At 73.4% G+C, this 15,656-nt stretch overlaps 2 protein-coding genes across 5 annotated transcripts; one reads left to right on the top strand and one right to left on the bottom strand.

Annotated features, from left to right (window-relative positions):
• Positions 1 to 47: 47 nt before the first annotated feature.
• ANKZF1 (ankyrin repeat and zinc finger peptidyl tRNA hydrolase 1) lies at positions 48 to 12,595 on the top strand. Of its 4 annotated transcripts, none has more exons than XM_075932908.1 (16): positions 48 to 180; positions 1,054 to 1,193; positions 2,445 to 2,554; positions 3,108 to 3,210; positions 3,910 to 4,088; positions 4,351 to 4,466; positions 4,694 to 4,847; positions 5,475 to 5,697; positions 5,850 to 5,951; positions 6,151 to 6,297; positions 6,482 to 6,595; positions 7,224 to 7,503; positions 11,078 to 11,189; positions 11,431 to 11,598; positions 11,712 to 11,782; positions 11,913 to 12,595. In XM_075932908.1, the coding sequence occupies exons 2-16, from the start codon at positions 1,067 to 1,069 to the stop codon at positions 12,031 to 12,033; spliced, it is 2,127 nt and encodes a 708-aa protein (XP_075789023.1). In that variant the 5' UTR covers positions 48 to 180; positions 1,054 to 1,066; the 3' UTR covers positions 12,034 to 12,595. The 4 variants fall into 4 exon arrangements, with proteins under 4 accessions (XP_075789023.1, XP_075789024.1, XP_075789026.1 ...); XM_075932909.1 differs by having other exon boundaries at positions 50 to 119; XM_075932911.1 differs by lacking the exons at positions 48 to 180; positions 11,431 to 11,598; positions 11,712 to 11,782; positions 11,913 to 12,595 and adding an exon at positions 11,355 to 11,423 and having other exon boundaries at positions 636 to 1,193.
• On the bottom strand, positions 12,472 to 15,618 carry LOC142830121 (beta-galactosidase-1-like protein). The gene is made up of 8 exons (XM_075932913.1): positions 15,450 to 15,618; positions 15,188 to 15,306; positions 14,826 to 14,900; positions 14,663 to 14,752; positions 14,377 to 14,490; positions 14,065 to 14,196; positions 13,549 to 13,764; positions 12,472 to 13,328 (listed from the first exon to the last, which is right to left on the bottom strand). The coding sequence occupies exons 1-8, from the start codon at positions 15,484 to 15,486 to the stop codon at positions 13,122 to 13,124; spliced, it is 990 nt and encodes a 329-aa protein (XP_075789028.1). The 5' UTR covers positions 15,487 to 15,618; the 3' UTR covers positions 12,472 to 13,121.
• Positions 15,619 to 15,656: the final 38 nt, after the last annotated feature.

The raw sequence follows: 15,656 nt of genomic DNA, 5'->3' as shown, positions 1-15,656 counted from the left end.
ACGGAGGGGCGGGGCTACGGGATTGTCCTCGACGGCGCCCCGTAGAGGGGCGGATGTGACGTCAGGCGCGTGTCGCGGCTCGGGGAGAAGAGCGCTGCCTGCTTCCTGCCCGGGGCCGGGTGGGCGCCGCCCTCGCGGCCGGGGGCCCGCAGCGAGACTCAGCCCGGGGGGCGGGGCCCGGTGAGCTCGCCCCGCCCCTCCGAGCCCCCCGCCCGCGCCAGTTGCCAGGCGTTGCCCGGGGGGGCGGGGGGCGGCGTGGCAGGGAATGGGGGGGACCTGGGGGGGGCAGGGAATGGGGGGGACCTGGGGGGGCGGGGAATGGAGGGGGCCGGGGGGCGGGGAAGGGAGGGGGCTGGGGGGGCGGGGAACAGGGGGGCGGGGGGCGGCGTGGCAGGGAATGGGGGGTTCCGGGGGGGGCGGGGAACGGAGGGGGCCGGGGGGCGGCATGGCAGGGAACGGGGGGGGCGGGGGGCGGCGTGGCAGGGAATGGGGGGTTCGGGGGGGGCGGGGAACGAGAGGGGCGGGGGGTGGCGTGGCAGGGAATGGGGGGGACCTGGGGGGGCGGGGAACGGAGGGGGCCAGGGGGCGGCATGGCAGGGTTTGGGGGGGACCTGGGGGGGCGGGGAATGGAGGGAGCCAGGGGGCGGCATGGCAGGGAATGGGGGGGACCCAGGGGGGCGGGGAACGTGGCGCCCCAGCCCCCCGCCCAGCCTGGCGCCAGAGTCCCGGTCTCCGGGCACAGAGCCCGACTCGCGGCCTGTTGGCAAGAGCAGCGCCGGGCGCCGGCGGGGCGGGGGAGATGGCCGAGGCGCAGCCCGTGGCAGGCTGACCAGGCGCTCGGCCACCCGGCTGCGGGACCGTCCCCTCCAAAGGCAGCGGCCTGGCCCTGCCGGGGGGCCATGAGGGCCTGGTGGCCCCTGCCACTGCCTGCGCGGGAGCGGCTGGCCCCAGGGCGTGATGCCAAGAGCCGTGGCGCTGCTGCCCAGGGCCGTGGGTGCCAAGGCTGAGGGCGCCTGCCCAGGGTTTCTGCTTCTCACTCTCGCTCCTTCACAGCCTGCTGGGAGCAATGCAGCCGCCTGAGGTCCGGTCTGTGTGGGAGGCTGCCCAGGACCCCGCCTTCCTGCATGGACTCACCCTGGTCAGCGCCTGGTCAGAGGCCGGGCCGTCCACGGGCTCCGATACCGAGACACAAGGTAGTGTCTGAAAGCCAGCCAGCTGCTTGGAGCCAGCCACGGGGCTTCGTGGAGGGCAGGCGGGAGGGCACCCAGAGTCAGTCCCGCCTTAGGAAGTACCCCATCCTTCCGGGCACGGTGGGGACCCCTCCTTCCGATCAGCTCGAGGGGAGGGGCTCTGCTTGGGAGATGCTTTTCCCCAGTCAAGAGCCTTCAGCCCAAGGAGCACAAAACACTTCACACTTCCAACTCCGCCTGCCATAAGAACAGGAGAATGGCCGGACTGGGTCAGACCAAAGGTCCATCTAGCCCAGTCTCCTGTCTGCCCACAGTGGCCAGCACCAGGTGCCCCAGAGGGGGTGGACCGAAGACAATGATCAAGAGATTTGTCTCCTGCCATCCCTCTCCAGCCTCTGACAGACAGAGGCCAAGGACACCAATTTATCCCCTGGCTAACAGCCTTTTATGGACCTAACCTCCATGAAATTATCTAGCTTCTCTTTAAACTCTTAGGGTGTGTCTAGACTACATGGCTCCATCCACGGAGCCATGTAGATTAGACGGATCGGCAAAGGGAAATGAAGCCGCGATTTAAATAATCGCAGCTTCATTTAAATTTACATGGCTGCCACGCTGAGCCGACAAACAGCTGATCAGCTGTTTGTCGGCTCAGCGCGCTAGTCTGGATGCTCCGCGCCGATCTGAAAGCCCTTTATCGACCTCCCCGTTATGCCTCGTAGGATGAGGTTTACTGGGGATGTCGATAAAAGGCTTTCATTTCGACAGGGGAGCGTCCAGACTAGCGCGCTGAGCCGACAAACAGCTGCTCAGCGCGGCAGCCATGTAAATTTAAATGAAGCCGCGATTATTTAAATCGCTGCTTCATTTCCCTTTGCCAAACAAACAAATCTACGGAGCCATGTAGTTTAGACATACCCTTATAGTCCTAGCCTTCACAGCCTCCTCTGGCAAGGAGTTCCACAGGTTTACTATGCGCTGTGTGAAGGAGAACTTTCGCTTATTGGTTTTAATAAGCTGTCGAGTTGGTCAGTATTGTCCCTGTGTGACAGGTGGGGAAATGGCAGTCCGGAGGTACAGTAACTTCCCCAGGGCCATGCATCAAGGCAGTGGCAAAGTCCAGACAGACTCTAGCGTCCTGACTCCGTCCCCTTTGCAGTAACCATGCGTGGGAGTTACCTGTCTGGCCAGCGGCCCTCTGCCCCTCTCCAAGAGAAGGGGCATACCTTCCCTGAGCTCCGCTCCCTCTTTCAGAGAAGGCTGCTGTGGTCGGGGGGCAGGAGAGAGCCCGAGGCACCCCGGAGATATCGGACCGGATGTGCTGCGCAGCCTGCTCACAGGCGTTTGACAGCAGGGAGGAGCAGGTGGGTGAAGCGTGGCTGAGCTGGGCGCGTGCTGGGCAGGGCAGGGGGATGGCTGGCACGTGGGCCATGGCGCGCTGCGGTCGTGACGGGGATACACAGAGGAGCCCGGAGACGAGCGGGCTCGAGACGCAGGGCTCCACACTGGGCTGAGAGTTGCATGCTGGGCCTTGTAGTCTCCATCAGGATGAGGGAGGCTGCCATGTGTTCTATTTGAAGCCTGTCAAGTGCATTCCTGAGGCTCCAGGGCCCTGCGGTTGGGCAGGTCTGGGTGCTCCAGCATAGCCACGTTACCGGCTGGGCTCGGGGGTCAGGCCGGCTCTCGGAAGCTGGTGCCAGGTCCGTGCGGCCCGGGGCAGGATGGGACCTGGCAGTAGTGGGCACTAGCTCCCCCAGGGACCGTGGGATACAAGGCAGGTTCTGCTGACCCCCAAGCCCCGGCTGGCTGGTATCGCTAAGGGGCCTCTCCTGGCCAGTCCTGGGGCGTGGCCCTTCCTTCCATCCGGGCTGGGGAGAACGTGGCTCTGGGTGCCCCGTCTCACCCCCTCCTTCCCAGACGGAGCATTACCGCCTGGACTGGCACCGCTTCAACCTGAAGCAGCGGTTGCGGGGGCGCCGGGCGCTGGCGGCCGAGGAGTTCGAGGAGAAGACCCGCGCAGGTGAGGGCTGCTGTCGTGGGCACGCCCCTCGGTGTCAGCAGCCACGTTCTCCAGGGGCCGCCCGCCGGCGCTGTGCTCGGGCTGTGGGGTAAGCTGGAGCGTCCCTTCCTCCCGCCCCGCCTGTGCCCAGCTGCGTTGGTCTTGCCCGCTGGGCCCGGACTGGCCTTTCTGCCACTGGACGATCAGTTCTCCGGCCGCTGAGCCTGGGGGCGGCCTCCGAAGGGGACCCCTTTGGGTGGAGAGGTGCCGAGTTAGCGGAGCTTTCGGCCAGGGCCGCCCGTCGCAGCAGCCCTTCCGCAGGGCCGAGGGCCGCAGGAGAAGCCTGAGCACCCGTCCCACTGCCCTGCAGCCCAGCAGCTGCCTGTCCCTGGCTGTGGCGAGGCAGGTCCTAGCTGGCTCTGGCCTGGCCTGTGGGACCAGGCTGTGGGGGACACCTCTGTGAGGACCTCACGTCCTGCAGGTGTCTCTCCCCAAACACTCGCGTCTCCCCCCCAGCACCCCGTCATGCGGCACTCTCCCTCCCCAGCCTCTGCCCAGTGGGCCTACGGGCTGGGGGCGAGCGGAGGCGAGGGCCCTTGGGGGATGGCTGGGTCTCCAGCTGGGGTGTGGAGCAGGTGGCTCTGTGACCCTGGTCCCTGCTCGTCCTTCTCGGACGTGTCCTTCCTCGGCGCTGTGGCCTCACCCGGGCCTGGTTTGCAGGTGACGTCTCCAGCATCTCCGGCTCTGATTCCGAGGGCTCCGGTTCCAGCCAGGAGTCTGATCCGCCTCCAGCGAGCAGCCGGCAGAGCCACCCCCTGGGCACCCGCTCGGCTAGGGTCCTGCTGCGCAACTCCCAGGGCCAGCTGCTCTCCGCCTACCGCTGTGTGCTGAGCACCAAGGCAAGCAAGGCGGGGCGGGGCCCCCTGCCCTGCTGCTCCTGGCCCCTGGCCCCGGGCCTACCGGGATCTGGCTGTTCCAATAGCCAAGTCGGCTGGGTTTATCCTTGCCCAGGGCGTGGGGGGCAGGCCCAGCCCAGCGCACGTGGGCAGAACCACCTGATGAGCCCCTGCCACCTGGGTGAGCCCCAGGCTGCCCCTCCCCCCACGATGCCTGTGCCCGTGGTGGGGCGCTGGGCTGCTGACAGGGGTGTCCGTGTGCCAGGGCAGCGGTGAGCAGCAGGCGGAGCTGGTGGCATCGCTGCGGAGCCTGGGCGCGGGCACCTGCTGGGTGATCCTGATGACAGGCGGGGGGCACTTCGCGGGAGCCGTCTTCAGGGGGTGAGTCCGTGGCTGGCTCTGGCGCCTTGGCAAGGCCACGTGGGGATATGGGCCCTTGCCCAGAGCTGGCCCCGACGGCATCGCCCCCTCCCCCAGCTACGTGGCACTCCGGAGCCGTCGCCTGTGCCCCAGCGCTCTGGCTGTTCGTGAGCGGGGCTCCGGTGCCAGAGCCCAGGCCGCTCTCGCCCTGGGTGCCCGTGCCCGCTGCTCAGGGGTCTCTTTCCCAGGCCGGAGGTGCTGGTGCACAAGACCTTCCACCGCTACACAGTGCGTGCCCGGCGGGGCACGGCGCAGGGGCTGCGCGACGCCCAGGGCCAGGCCTCCCTGCCCAGATCCGCCGGCGCCTCGCTGCGGCGCTACAACGAGGCAGCGCTGCTCAAGGTGGGCCCAGGCCGCTGCCTCGCGGGAGTCCTGGGGCGGCAGAGGCTGGGCAGGGTGCGTAGGGGTGGGGAGAGGCGGCGCGCGGGGCCTGGCTGCAGGGCTGGGACGGGGCTTCCCGCCCGCCAGGTTTCCACAGCCCCCTGCTTGGGGTGGGGCACCCGCGGGGCAGCCCTGTGCTTGGGATGCCCTCTCCCCCCCCCCCCACTGCCCAGACCGGGCCGGGCCTCCCACGCGTGTCCCAGGCTTGTGTGTTCTGGGGGGCGCTGGGCCTGGGGTGCAGGGTCCTGCTGCGGGGCTGGGCTGGACTGCAGAGCCGCGCCCTCCCCCGCCACGGCCAGCCTGCTCTCAACCCTCAGCCGCCCTCTTCCCAGCTCTCTCGCCACAGCTCCCCTCAGAGCCTCTCGTCCCCTGGGCATTGCCCCTCTGCAGAGAGACCCGGCCGCTGCCCCCCCCAAGCCGGCCTGGAGGCTGATGGCTCTCGCCGCTGGGGCCGGTGCCGGCAGGCAGCCCGGGGCTCTGTGCTTGCACCGCGCTATTCCGGGTGCAGCGAGCGGCCTGCTGCCGGCGTACCCCAGCCCCCCAGCCGCACGGGAGCCAGCGGTGACCCCTCCCCTCCCCTCCCCCCAGGACGTCCAGGACCTGCTGGCCAGCTGGGCGCAGCATCTGCAGGGAGCCCAGCGCATCTTCCTGCGGGCCCCGCGTGGCAGCCGGGCCCTGCTCTTCGGTGGCAGGACCCCCCCTCTGCGCAAGGACGACCCCCGGGTCTGCAACATCCCCTTCAGCACCCGCAGGGCCACCCTCAGGGAGCTGCTGCGAGTGCACGTGGCCCTGGCCACCCTGCAGGTGTTCGGTGAGAGCTGGGGGGGGCTCTGCCTACGTCAGAGTTCCTGGGGGGCAGCGGGTGCCTCCCCCAGGGGCGGTGGTGGCTGCGCGCCCTCTCCTGCCCCCGGCCCCCTGGGCTGGGGTGCGGCAGCCCACGGACACGAGGCTCCTGTCCCACAGGGAAGGACACGGCGCCGGCGGATCTCGCAGGCTCCCCCCGGAAGGGCTGGAGGAAAGAACCACGTGGGCCTGTGGAAGAGCCTCAGCAGGGCACTGGCAGCAGTGAGTGGAGGGGGGGCCACTGGCTGACTTGCCCCCCCATGGGGGTTTCCGTGGACTGCGGGGGATGGGGCCTAGCACTGGGCCCAGTGCCACAGCAGGCGGCAGGGAACAGCCTGCGGGGGCGGGGCAGGGCAGAGAGCACTGGGGCCGACCCATGGCTGCTGTGGGCCCAGCCCAGCTCCCTCCCGTCTCCCTGAAGCCCCGGGGCAGGACGAGGAGGAGGAGAGCCAGGCTGGGGAGCTGGAGACCGTGGAGGTGACGCTGGGGACCCTGCAGCTCCGGGAATTCGAGGTGATGCCCAAGCGAAGCCGCAAGAGGAGGAAGAAGAGAGACAAAGTGGAGAGAGGTGAGACCGGGGGCGCCCTGGGCCGGGTGCTGCTGGTGGCCCTGCCAGGCCAGCTTGCGGGGAGCCCCGGCTGGGGGGCTAACCGGGCGCCTTTCTCCTCCGGGACAAGGCCTTTGCCGGCAGGGCTGGGGGACGGGTCTGCCCGGGACGGGTTTCTAGCCCTCTTCCTCCCTTCCCGGAGCAGGGGCCCGTGCTGAGGGGCCAGGAGGCCACAGCGAGCCCGAGGGCTCAGTGCCACAGCCAGGGGCGGAGCCGGCGGTGGACCCCCAGGAGGGGCCTGTTCCCTGGGTGGCAGGAGGTGAGTGGGGCCGGGCCGTGCTGGGGCTGCTCCTCCCCTGCTGCTGGCGCAAGGGGCGGTTGGGGAGGCCAGCTGCACAGAACGGGCAGGGGGAGCGGGGGCTGTGGGGCCAGCGGGAAGGCCCTGGTCTGGCACGCCGCAGGGTGCCGGGGGCAGCGTCCCCTTGGGGGCCAGGTTCGAAGTGGGACGTGGAGGAGCCGGGGGGCAGGGAAGGGCCCTGGAGCCAAGGCCTTCCCGGCCCGGTGGGGCTGCGGGTGGCTCCGGGAGGGACGTCAGCGGGTTAAAGGAGGAGCCGGGGGGCAGGGAAGGGCCCTGGAGCCGAGGCCTTCCCGGCCCGGTGGGGCTGCGGGTGGCTCCGGGAGGGACGTCAGCGGGTTAAAGGAGGAGCCGGGGGGCAGGGAAGGGCCCTGGAGCCGAGGCCTTCCCGGCCCGGAGGGGCTGCGGGTGGCTCCGGGAGGGACGTCAGCGGGTTAAAGGAGGAGCCGGGTGGCCACTAATGACCCGAGGGGCGGGGGCGGGCAGGTGCCCCTGTGGCTCGGGGGCATCAGGCTCGTGCTGCGGGGGCGCCCTGGGCAGGGCCGTGGCGCTGCCGGGTTCCCTGCCGAGCTCCGTCCTTCCCTCCCCGCAGCTCCGCAGGACCAGCTCCGGGACGCCCTCTTCACGGCCTGCAGGACGGGGGCCGCGGGGACGCTGCAGCGCCTGCTGGGCACGGTGCAGAGCGGGGCGCCCCCAGCCAGCAGCGAGCCCCACGGCCAGCCGCAGGGGGAGGGGCCGGCCCCATGGCTGCTCTCCCTGCTCCGCGCGCCTGTGGACGGGGAGGGCTCCACACTGCTGCATGTGGCAGCGGCCGCAGGCCAGGGGGCGGCCGTGAGACTGTTGCTGGAGGCCGGGGCCGACCCTGCGCTCAGGTACGCGCCCAGCAGGGCACCGCCGGGGGGGGAGACACTCAGGTACGCGCCCAGCAGGGCACCGCCGGGGGGGGGAGAGACGCTCAGGTACGCACCCAGCAGGGCACCGCCGGGGGGGGGAGACGCTCAGGTACGCGCCCAGCAGGGCACCGCCGGGGGGGGGAGACGCTCAGGTACGCGCCCAGCAGGGCACCGCCGGGGGGGGAGACACTCAGGTACGCGCCCAGCAGGGCACCGCCGGGGGGGGAGACGCTCAGGTACGCGCCCAGCAGGGCACCGCCGGGGGGGGAGACACTCAGGTACGCGCCCAGCAGGGCACCGCCGGGGGGGGGAGAGACGCTCAGGTACGCGCCCAGCAGGGCACCGCCGGGGGGGGGAGACGCTCAGGTACGCGCCCAGCAGGGCACCGCCGGGGGGGGGGGGGGGGAGACGCTCAGGTACGCGCCCAGCAGGGCACCGCCGGGGGGGGGAGGGGGAGACGCTCAGGTACGCGCCCAGCAGGGCACCGCCGGGGGGGGGAGACACTCAGGTACGCGCCCAGCAGGGCACCGCCGGGGGGGGAGACACTCAGGTACGCGCCCAGCAGGGCACCGCCGGGGGGGGGAGACGCTCAGGTACGCGCCCAGCAGGGCACCGCCGGGGGGGGGGGGGGAGACGCTCAGGTACGCGCCCAGCAGGGCACCGCCGGGGGGGGGAGACACTCAGGTACGCGCCCAGCAGGGCACCGCCGGGGGGGGAGACACTCAGGTACGCGCCCAGCAGGGCACCGCCGGGGGGGGGAGAGACGCTCAGGTACGCGCCCAGCAGGGCACCGCCGGGGGGGGGAGACGCTCAGGTACGCGCCCAGCAGGGCACCGCCGGGGGGGGGGGGGCGCTCAGGTACGCGCCCAGCAGGGCACCGCCGGGGGGGGGGAGACGCTCAGGTACGCGCCCAGCAGGGCACCGCCGGGGGGGGGGGACGCTCAGGTACGCGCCCAGCAGGGCACCGCCGGGGGGGGGGGACGCTCAGGTACGCGCCCAGCAGGGCACCGCCGGGGGGGGAGACGCTCAGGTACGCGCCCAGCAGGGCACCGCCGGGGGGGGGGGGGGGAGACGCTCAGGTACGCGCCCAGCAGGGCACCGCCGGGGGGGGGAGACGCTCAGGTACGCGCCCAGCAGGGCACCGCCGGGGGGGGGAGACGCTCAGGTACGCGCCCAGCAGGGCACCGCCGGGGGGGGGGGGCGCTCAGGTACGCGCCCAGCAGGGCACCGCCGGGGGGGGGGAGGCGCTCAGGTACGCGCCCAGCAGGGCACCGCCGGGGGGGGGGGGCGCTCAGGTACGCGCCCAGCAGGGCACCGCCGGGGGGGGGAGACGCTCAGGTACGCGCCCAGCAGGGCACCGCCGGGGGGGGGGGACGCTCAGGTACGCGCCCAGCAGGGCACCGCCGGGGGGGGGGGACGCTCAGGTACGCGCCCAGCAGGGCACCGCCGGGGGGGGGAGACGCTCAGGTACGCGCCCAGCAGGGCACCGCCGGGGGGGGGGGGGCGCTCAGGTACGCGCCCAGCAGGGCACCGCCGGGGGGGGGGGCGCTCAGGTACGCGCCCAGCAGGGCACCGCCGGGGGGGGGGGACGCTCAGGTACGCGCCCAGCAGGGCACCGCCGGGGGGGGGGGGGACGCTCAGGTACGCGCCCAGCAGGGCACCGCCGGGGGGGGAGACGCTCAGGTACGCGCCCAGCAGGGCACCGCCGGGGGGGGGGGACGCTCAGGTACGCGCCCAGCAGGGCACCGCCGGGGGGGGGGGGACGCTCAGGTACGCGCCCAGCAGGGCACCGCCGGGGGGGGAGACGCTCAGGTACGCGCCCAGCAGGGCACCGCCGGGGGGGGGGGGAGACGCTCAGGTACGCGCCCAGCAGGGCACCGCCGGGGGGGGGAGACGCTCAGGTACGCGCCCAGCAGGGCACCGCCGGGGGGGGGGGACGCTCAGGTACGCGCCCAGCAGGGCACCGCCGGGGGGGGGAGACGCTCAGGTACGCGCCCAGCAGGGCACCGCCGGGGGGGGGAGACGCTCAGGTACGCGCCCAGCAGGGCACCGCCGGGGGGGGGGGGGCGCTCAGGTATGCGCCCAGCAGGGCACCGCCGGGGGGGGGGGGGACGCTCAGGTACGCGCCCAGCAGGGCACCGCCGGGGGGGAGGGGGAGACGCTCAGGTACGCGCCCAGCAGGGCACCGCCGGGGGGGGGGGGGGGGAGACGCTCAGGTACGCGCCCAGCAGGGCACCGCCGGGGGGGGGAGACGCTCAGGTACGCGCCCAGCAGGGCACCGCCGGGGGGGGGGAGACGCTCAGGTACGCGCCCAGCAGGGCACCGCCGGGGGGGGGGGGCGCTCAGGTACGCGCCCAGCAGGGCACCGCCGGGGGGGGGGGGACGCTCAGGTACGCGCCCAGCAGGGCACCGCCGGGGGGGGGGGGACGCTCAGGTACGCGCCCAGCAGGGCACCGCCGGGGGGGAGGGGGAGACGCTCAGGTACGCGCCCAGCAGGGCACCGCCGGGGGGGGGGGGGGGAGACGCTCAGGTACGCGCCCAGCAGGGCACCGCCGGGGGGGGGAGACGCTCAGGTACGCGCCCAGCAGGGCACCGCCGGGGGGGGGGGACGCTCAGGTACGCGCCCAGCAGGGCACCGCCGGGGGGGGGAGACGCTCAGGTACGCGCCCAGCAGGGCACCGCCGGGGGGGGGAGACGCTCAGGTACGCGCCCAGCAGGGCACCGCCGGGGGGGGGGGGCGCTCAGGTATGCGCCCAGCAGGGCACCGCCGGGGGGGGGGGGGGACGCTCAGGTACGCGCCCAGCAGGGCACCGCCGGGGGGGAGGGGGAGACGCTCAGGTACGCGCCCAGCAGGGCACCGCCGGGGGGGGGGGGGGAGACGCTCAGGTACGCGCCCAGCAGGGCACCGCCGGGGGGGGGAGACGCTCAGGTACGCGCCCAGCAGGGCACCGCCGGGGGGGGGAGACGCTCAGGTACGCGCCCAGCAGGGCACCGCCGGGGGGGGGGGGGCGCTCAGGTATGCGCCCAGCAGGGCACCGCCGGGGGGGGGGGGGACGCTCAGGTACGCGCCCAGCAGGGCACCGCCGGGGGGGAGGGGGAGACGCTCAGGTACGCGCCCAGCAGGGCACCGCCGGGGGGGGGGGGACGCTCAGGTACGCGCCCAGCAGGGCACCGCCGGGAGAGGGGGGGGAATCGCTCAGGTACGCGCCCAGCAGGGCACCGCCGGGGGGGGGGGGGAAGACGCTCAGGTACGCGCCCAGCAGGGCACCGCCTGGCCCCGGGAGGGGGGGTGCGCGTTCCTGCACTGCTCAGGGCCAGTGCCCTCCCCCCGCGCCCTGGGCAGTCGCACGCCCCACGGCTCCCCGGGCCCTGGTGTTGGGCTGGGCCGGGCCCCGCGGGGAGCTGCCTGTGCCTGCATTGCTCCAGTCGCCGAGCCCCCTGCCCCCCGCGGGCCCAGGCCTTGGGAGGGGCCCGAGTCTCCCCAGGACGACGCAGCCCTAGGGGCCCGGCTGTTGTGGGGCAGGGGCTCTGAGCTGCTCTGCTTGGCTCCTAGGGACCGGCGGGAGCGGCCCCCGTACTGCGTCTCCGCCGACAAGCCGACCCGCGCCGCCTTCCGCAAGTACATGGGGGAGCACCCGGCCCAGTACGACTACGGGCGGGCCCAGGTGGGTGCCACCTGCTGCCACCCGCCCTCGGAGCCCTCCCCCCCGGGGGCCTGGCTCCCGCCTGCTGGACCCTGCTCAGCCCTGGGGGGGGCCAGGAAGGGCCCGTGGCCCTGGGGGGAGGCAGGCCGGCGAGCCAGATGGAGCCGCGGTGTTGCTGCCCCGCAGCAGCCACGAGGAACCAGCCCCTGGCCCAGCGCAGCCTGCAGCCTCTGCCCGTGACTCCCGGCCCGCCCCTGCCCAGGTGCCCGGGCCCCTGACGGCGGAGATGGAGGCCAAGCGGCTGGAGAAGCAGCGGGCGCAGAAGGCGCAGCGGAAGCAGCGGGCGCAGGAGCTGAGGGAGCAGCAGCAGCGGCTGGCGCAGGAGCAGGAGGAGAAGCGGCGCTTTGCGGCCCTGCCGGACCGGGAGAAGGTGAGGCCTGGGCGGCCCGTCCCTGGGGGCTGCGAGCCTGGAGCTGCGACTCAGCCGGGCCGGGGGCTGCCTGGCTCTCCCCCGCACTGAGGCTCCGTCTCTCTGCTCCCCAGAGGGCCCTGGCTGCCGAGCGGAGACTGGCTGCCCAGCCGCCGGAGGCCAGCGCGATGCTGGCCAACCCCAGGTGAGGGCGCTGGGCGCTGCCCCTGCTGCGGGCGGGAAGGGGGCAAGGCCCAGTCTGCGGGGGAGCAGGGACCTGGGGGGCCAGGCAGGCTCCGCGCCCCAGCCCACGCTGTACCTTGTGCTTTGTGCAGGCGCTGCTGGCAGTGTGGGGAGTCGCTGCTGGGCCGGATCCCCTTCCACTACCTCGACTGCTCCTTCTGCTCCACGGCCTGCCTGCAGGCGCACCGCCGGGGCCGGCCCGGCCCCCCCTAGCACCGCCGCGGCTGAGCCCTGTGCCTCTGGCCGAGGGGAGGGGAGGGGACCATGGCACGGGGAAGGGTGCACCCCAGGGTCACTGCTTCGGCTCCTTGGGGGCCATGGAGCTGGGCCCAGAGGCGGGGAAGCCGGTGCTGCGCCCGAGGGCTCTGACTCCTGTGTGCACCTCCCCATGCCAAACCGGCCCCGGGACAGCAGCCCCCGACTCCTGCCCTGCCTCAGGATGAGCCGCGCCGGTGCCTGCCCTTGCTGCTGTTTCTGGGCTTGGCGGGTTCCTGGTGCCCCTGGGCCCAGCAGGGTGGGAAGGAGCCGGAGATCGCTCCGGGGGCGCAGGGCCCAGGGGCTGTGCCACAGGCTGGGGTTGGGGGTGGGGCGGCTTGGCCCCGTGCGGGTGGGGCTGCGCCCGGCCCACAGAGCACACCAGCCAGGCCTGGGAAGGCACCAGGTTTTCTTTGCTTTAAAGGTAACAAACAGTGTAACAGCAGGGCCCTGCCCGGGGCGGGGGAGCGAGACCCTGCTCCCAGCGCCCCACACCTGGAAATAAAGGCGAGGGGCTGGGCTTAAGCGTGGGGTGTGCGCGTCTGTCCGGCGGGCGGGGGGGCGTGGGCATCTGTCCGTCTGGCGGGCGGGGGGGCACGGGAATCTGTCCATCTGGGGGGCGGGGGGCGCGGGCGTCTGTCCGTCCGGCGGGCGGGGGGGCACGGGAATCTGTCCATCCGGCAGGCGGGGGGCGCGGGCGTCTGTCCGTCCGGCGGGCGGGGGGGGGGTCTGTCCGGTGGGCGTCTGTCCGTCCGGCGGGCGGGGGGGGTCTGTCCAGCGGGCGCGGGCGTCTGTCCGGCAGGCGGGGGGGCGGGGGCGTCAGCGTCTGTCCGGCGGGCGGGGGGCGCGGGCGTCTGTCCAGCGGGGCTCAGTCAGCTGCCGACGCCTGCCTGGGCTCTCCGACTCCTCCCTGCCCGCGACAGCCCCGGGCTCTGCCCCCACTGGCCGTGGCAGCTCAAGGCACGGTCGGTTCGCAGCTCCGCAGCCTGGGGGATGCCCCCGAGGGCCGTGCCCGCGGCCTGGCTGAGCTGTGGAGCCGCGGGGGGCTAGGGAGGGGGCAGCGCCCCGGTCTGGTTGAGGATGGGCCGGTCCAGGAAGAGCAGGAGGGGGCGCGGGGGGGGCCGCTCCAGCTCCAGCAGGGTGATGTTGTTGGGGGAGGAGGGGCTCAGCAGCGAGCCGGGCACGAAGAGCGTCTGCTGGGGCCCCCGCGCCCAGTAGCGGCCCAGGTTGAAGCCGTTTACCCAGAGCTGGCCCTGGAGGGGCAGAAAGGGGGGTTAGTGCTGGGGGAGTTGCCAGCCCGGCGCCCTGCCCCCGGTTGGTTACCTCCTGCCCCTGGCGACCTACTTCCTGCCCTTTCCCACCTGCCTGACACCCCTGGGCCCCTGCCTGCAGCTCTCACCCCTCTCCCCTGCCCCACGCTGGAGGCTGCGGTGGGAGCGGGCCCCCTGGCAGCTGCTCCCCCTGCCCTGGTACCTTGCTCCAGCCTGGGAACTTGACGAAGGTGTCCCAGGCGATGCCAGGGGTCTGGAAGGAGCCAGTGTAGAGAGCAGGCCCTGGCCTGGCTCTACTGCCCCCAGCCTGGGGGGTGGGCAGGGGCCAGCCCTGCGCCACGGCCGCGTCCACGTCCAGGGGGTAAATCAGCCAGTCGCTGAGCAGGGCTGAGTCCAGGGTCAGATTCTGGAGCAGGCCCTGTGAACGCAGACGGAAGATGGGCAGATGATGGAGCCAGGACACGGAGCAGCTTCCTGGGGGCTGGCTCAGAAGGGCAGGGCTGGGCCAGCTCGTCTGCCTGGCTCCGTCCTCCCCGCCCGGCCCCTCCCGCCTCCCTGGAGGCTGCAGGCGCAGCCGAGGTGCAGCTGGCTCCCCCCTCCCCGGTCACCCTGCGGTGGGGAACGGAGCGAGCCCGGGGGTGGGGGGGTAACTACACCAGGAGCTCAGGCCCCCGGGCTCTGCCTCCTGGGGACGGGGGAAGGTGCCTGCCGCCCTCACCTTGAAGTCGCTGGCGTTGGTGCCGAAGTTGATCCTGCCCATGTTCTCCACCAGCAGGTCCAGCACGGCGCCGGCTTGGCCCGTGAGGTTCAGCGCCGCCTGCCCGTCGCGCTCCAGACGCCCCTGGTACTCCTGGCACGGCATGGGGTCAGCACCAGCAGCCCCTGCCCCCCCCCCCCACACCCAGCCGGGCACCCCCCTTCCCTGGGGCTGGAGAGCCAGCTCCCCCTCCCAGCCGGATCCCCGGGGGAATGGGGAGGGCACAGGCCACAGGGTGAGCGCAGAGCGGGGCCGGGGCCCGGTGGGACTCACCCCGTTGAGCAGGACGTAGGCGCGGTCGCAGACGCCGTTGGGCGGGGAGCTCAGAGGCGCAGGCGTCCACACGTCCCGGGGCAGGCGAGTCCGATACAGGACGAAGCCGTGAGCCTGCGGCGGGCGCCGTGATCAGAGCCCCCAGAGAACTGCCCGTGGGGAGCTCTGCCAGGGCCCCAGCCGGCTCCTTCCAAGGGTGCCAGTGGGGCCGATCCCAGGCCAGGCGCTGCCGGCACGCCATGCTGGCACCCAGCTGCCAGGCCCCGTGCCCGCCCCACCCCCTCACCTGCTTCACGGCCTCGAAGGTCAAGGGGAAGGGGCTCCGGATGGGCCCGGCGGGGCACAGCACGTCCAGCAGCTCCAGCACCTCGGCCTGCTGCAAGAGAGCAGAGCGGCAGGCTGGGCGGGGCCCACGGGCCGAGGACGCGGCTCCCGGGGCAGCCACTCACCTGCCGCAGGGGCACGGAGCCGTAGGCGAACTTGGGGGTGGCGGGCGGCATCGGGCCCTCAGGCAGCGGCTGGAACTTAACAGCAAAGCCCGTTAGGAGCCGCAGGCCGGGCCCGGTGCCTCCCAAGGGGGAAGGGCAGGGGGCCGGAGCCATGGCAGTCACTGGCCCCGGGCCCTGGCGTTTGCTTGCAAGCAGGTCCCTGCCGGGGGCAGAGCCCCCTCGCCCAGCAGCGAGCGGGGGTCACGGCGCCGGCGCTGAGGGGGCCCGGGGCTGGCAGGACCGAGCCGCCTGCGGGGCACAGGCAACGCGCTGGTGCTGCTCTCTGCCCGGGGCGCCGCGGGGGCGGGGCCTGGCTCCGGTACCTTGCCGATCACCGTCCGGATGGCAAAGAGCTTCTCGGTGGGGTCGCCGGCCTCCGAGAGCGGCGCGTCGTAGTCGTAGCTGGTGGTGACGGGCTGGTAGCGGCCCTTGTAGTCGGCACCTGGCAGGGCAGGGGAGTGAGCCCGGGGCCCCCTGCCTGCTGCCCGCGAGCCAAGCGGCGGGGCCCAGGCGAACGGCACCGCGGCGCTGCAGGGACCTGCCGGCCCCAGGCCCCGTGTGACTCCCCCCGGAGGGGCTACTCACCGCTCCAGTAGCCGAAGTTGGTGCCCCCCTGGAACATGTACCTAGGCGGCAACCCAGAGGGGCTGTCAGAGTCCAGCACGGGCCCCCCCCGCTTCCCGAGACCCCCGGCGAGGGGACCCCCCCCGCTTCCCGAGACCCCAGCGCGGGCCCCCCCCGCTTCCCGAGACCCCCGGCGAGGGGACCCACCCCCGCTTCCCGAGACCCCCA

Source organism: Pelodiscus sinensis, chromosome 7 (assembly GCF_049634645.1).
Source record: "Pelodiscus sinensis isolate JC-2024 chromosome 7, ASM4963464v1, whole genome shotgun sequence".
NCBI classification, from domain to species: Eukaryota; Metazoa; Chordata; order Testudines; family Trionychidae; genus Pelodiscus; species Pelodiscus sinensis.
This window is presented reverse-complemented; position numbering and strand designations above follow the sequence as displayed.

Bases quoted from the DNA above. Each gene is read 5' to 3' on its own strand.
- LOC142830121 (XM_075932913.1), bottom strand. From the start codon at position 15,486: ATGTTCCAGGGGGGCACCAACTTCGGCTACTGGAGCG. The intron at 14,901-15,187 runs GTACCGGAGCCA...TTTGCTGTTAAG, and splicing joins TCCGGACGGTGATCGGCAAG to TTCCAGCCGCTGCCTGAGGG. The intron at 14,491-14,662 runs GTGAGGGGGTGG...CGCCCGCCGCAG, and splicing joins CCTTCGAGGCCGTGAAGCAG to GCTCACGGCTTCGTCCTGTA.
- ANKZF1 (XM_075932908.1), top strand. From the start codon at position 1,067: ATGCAGCCGCCTGAGGTCCGGTCTGTGTGGGAGGCTGCCCAGGACCCC. The intron at 11,190-11,430 runs GTGGGTGCCACC...GCCCCTGCCCAG, and splicing joins ACGACTACGGGCGGGCCCAG to GTGCCCGGGCCCCTGACGGC. The intron at 11,599-11,711 runs GTGAGGCCTGGG...TCTGCTCCCCAG, and splicing joins CCCTGCCGGACCGGGAGAAG to AGGGCCCTGGCTGCCGAGCG.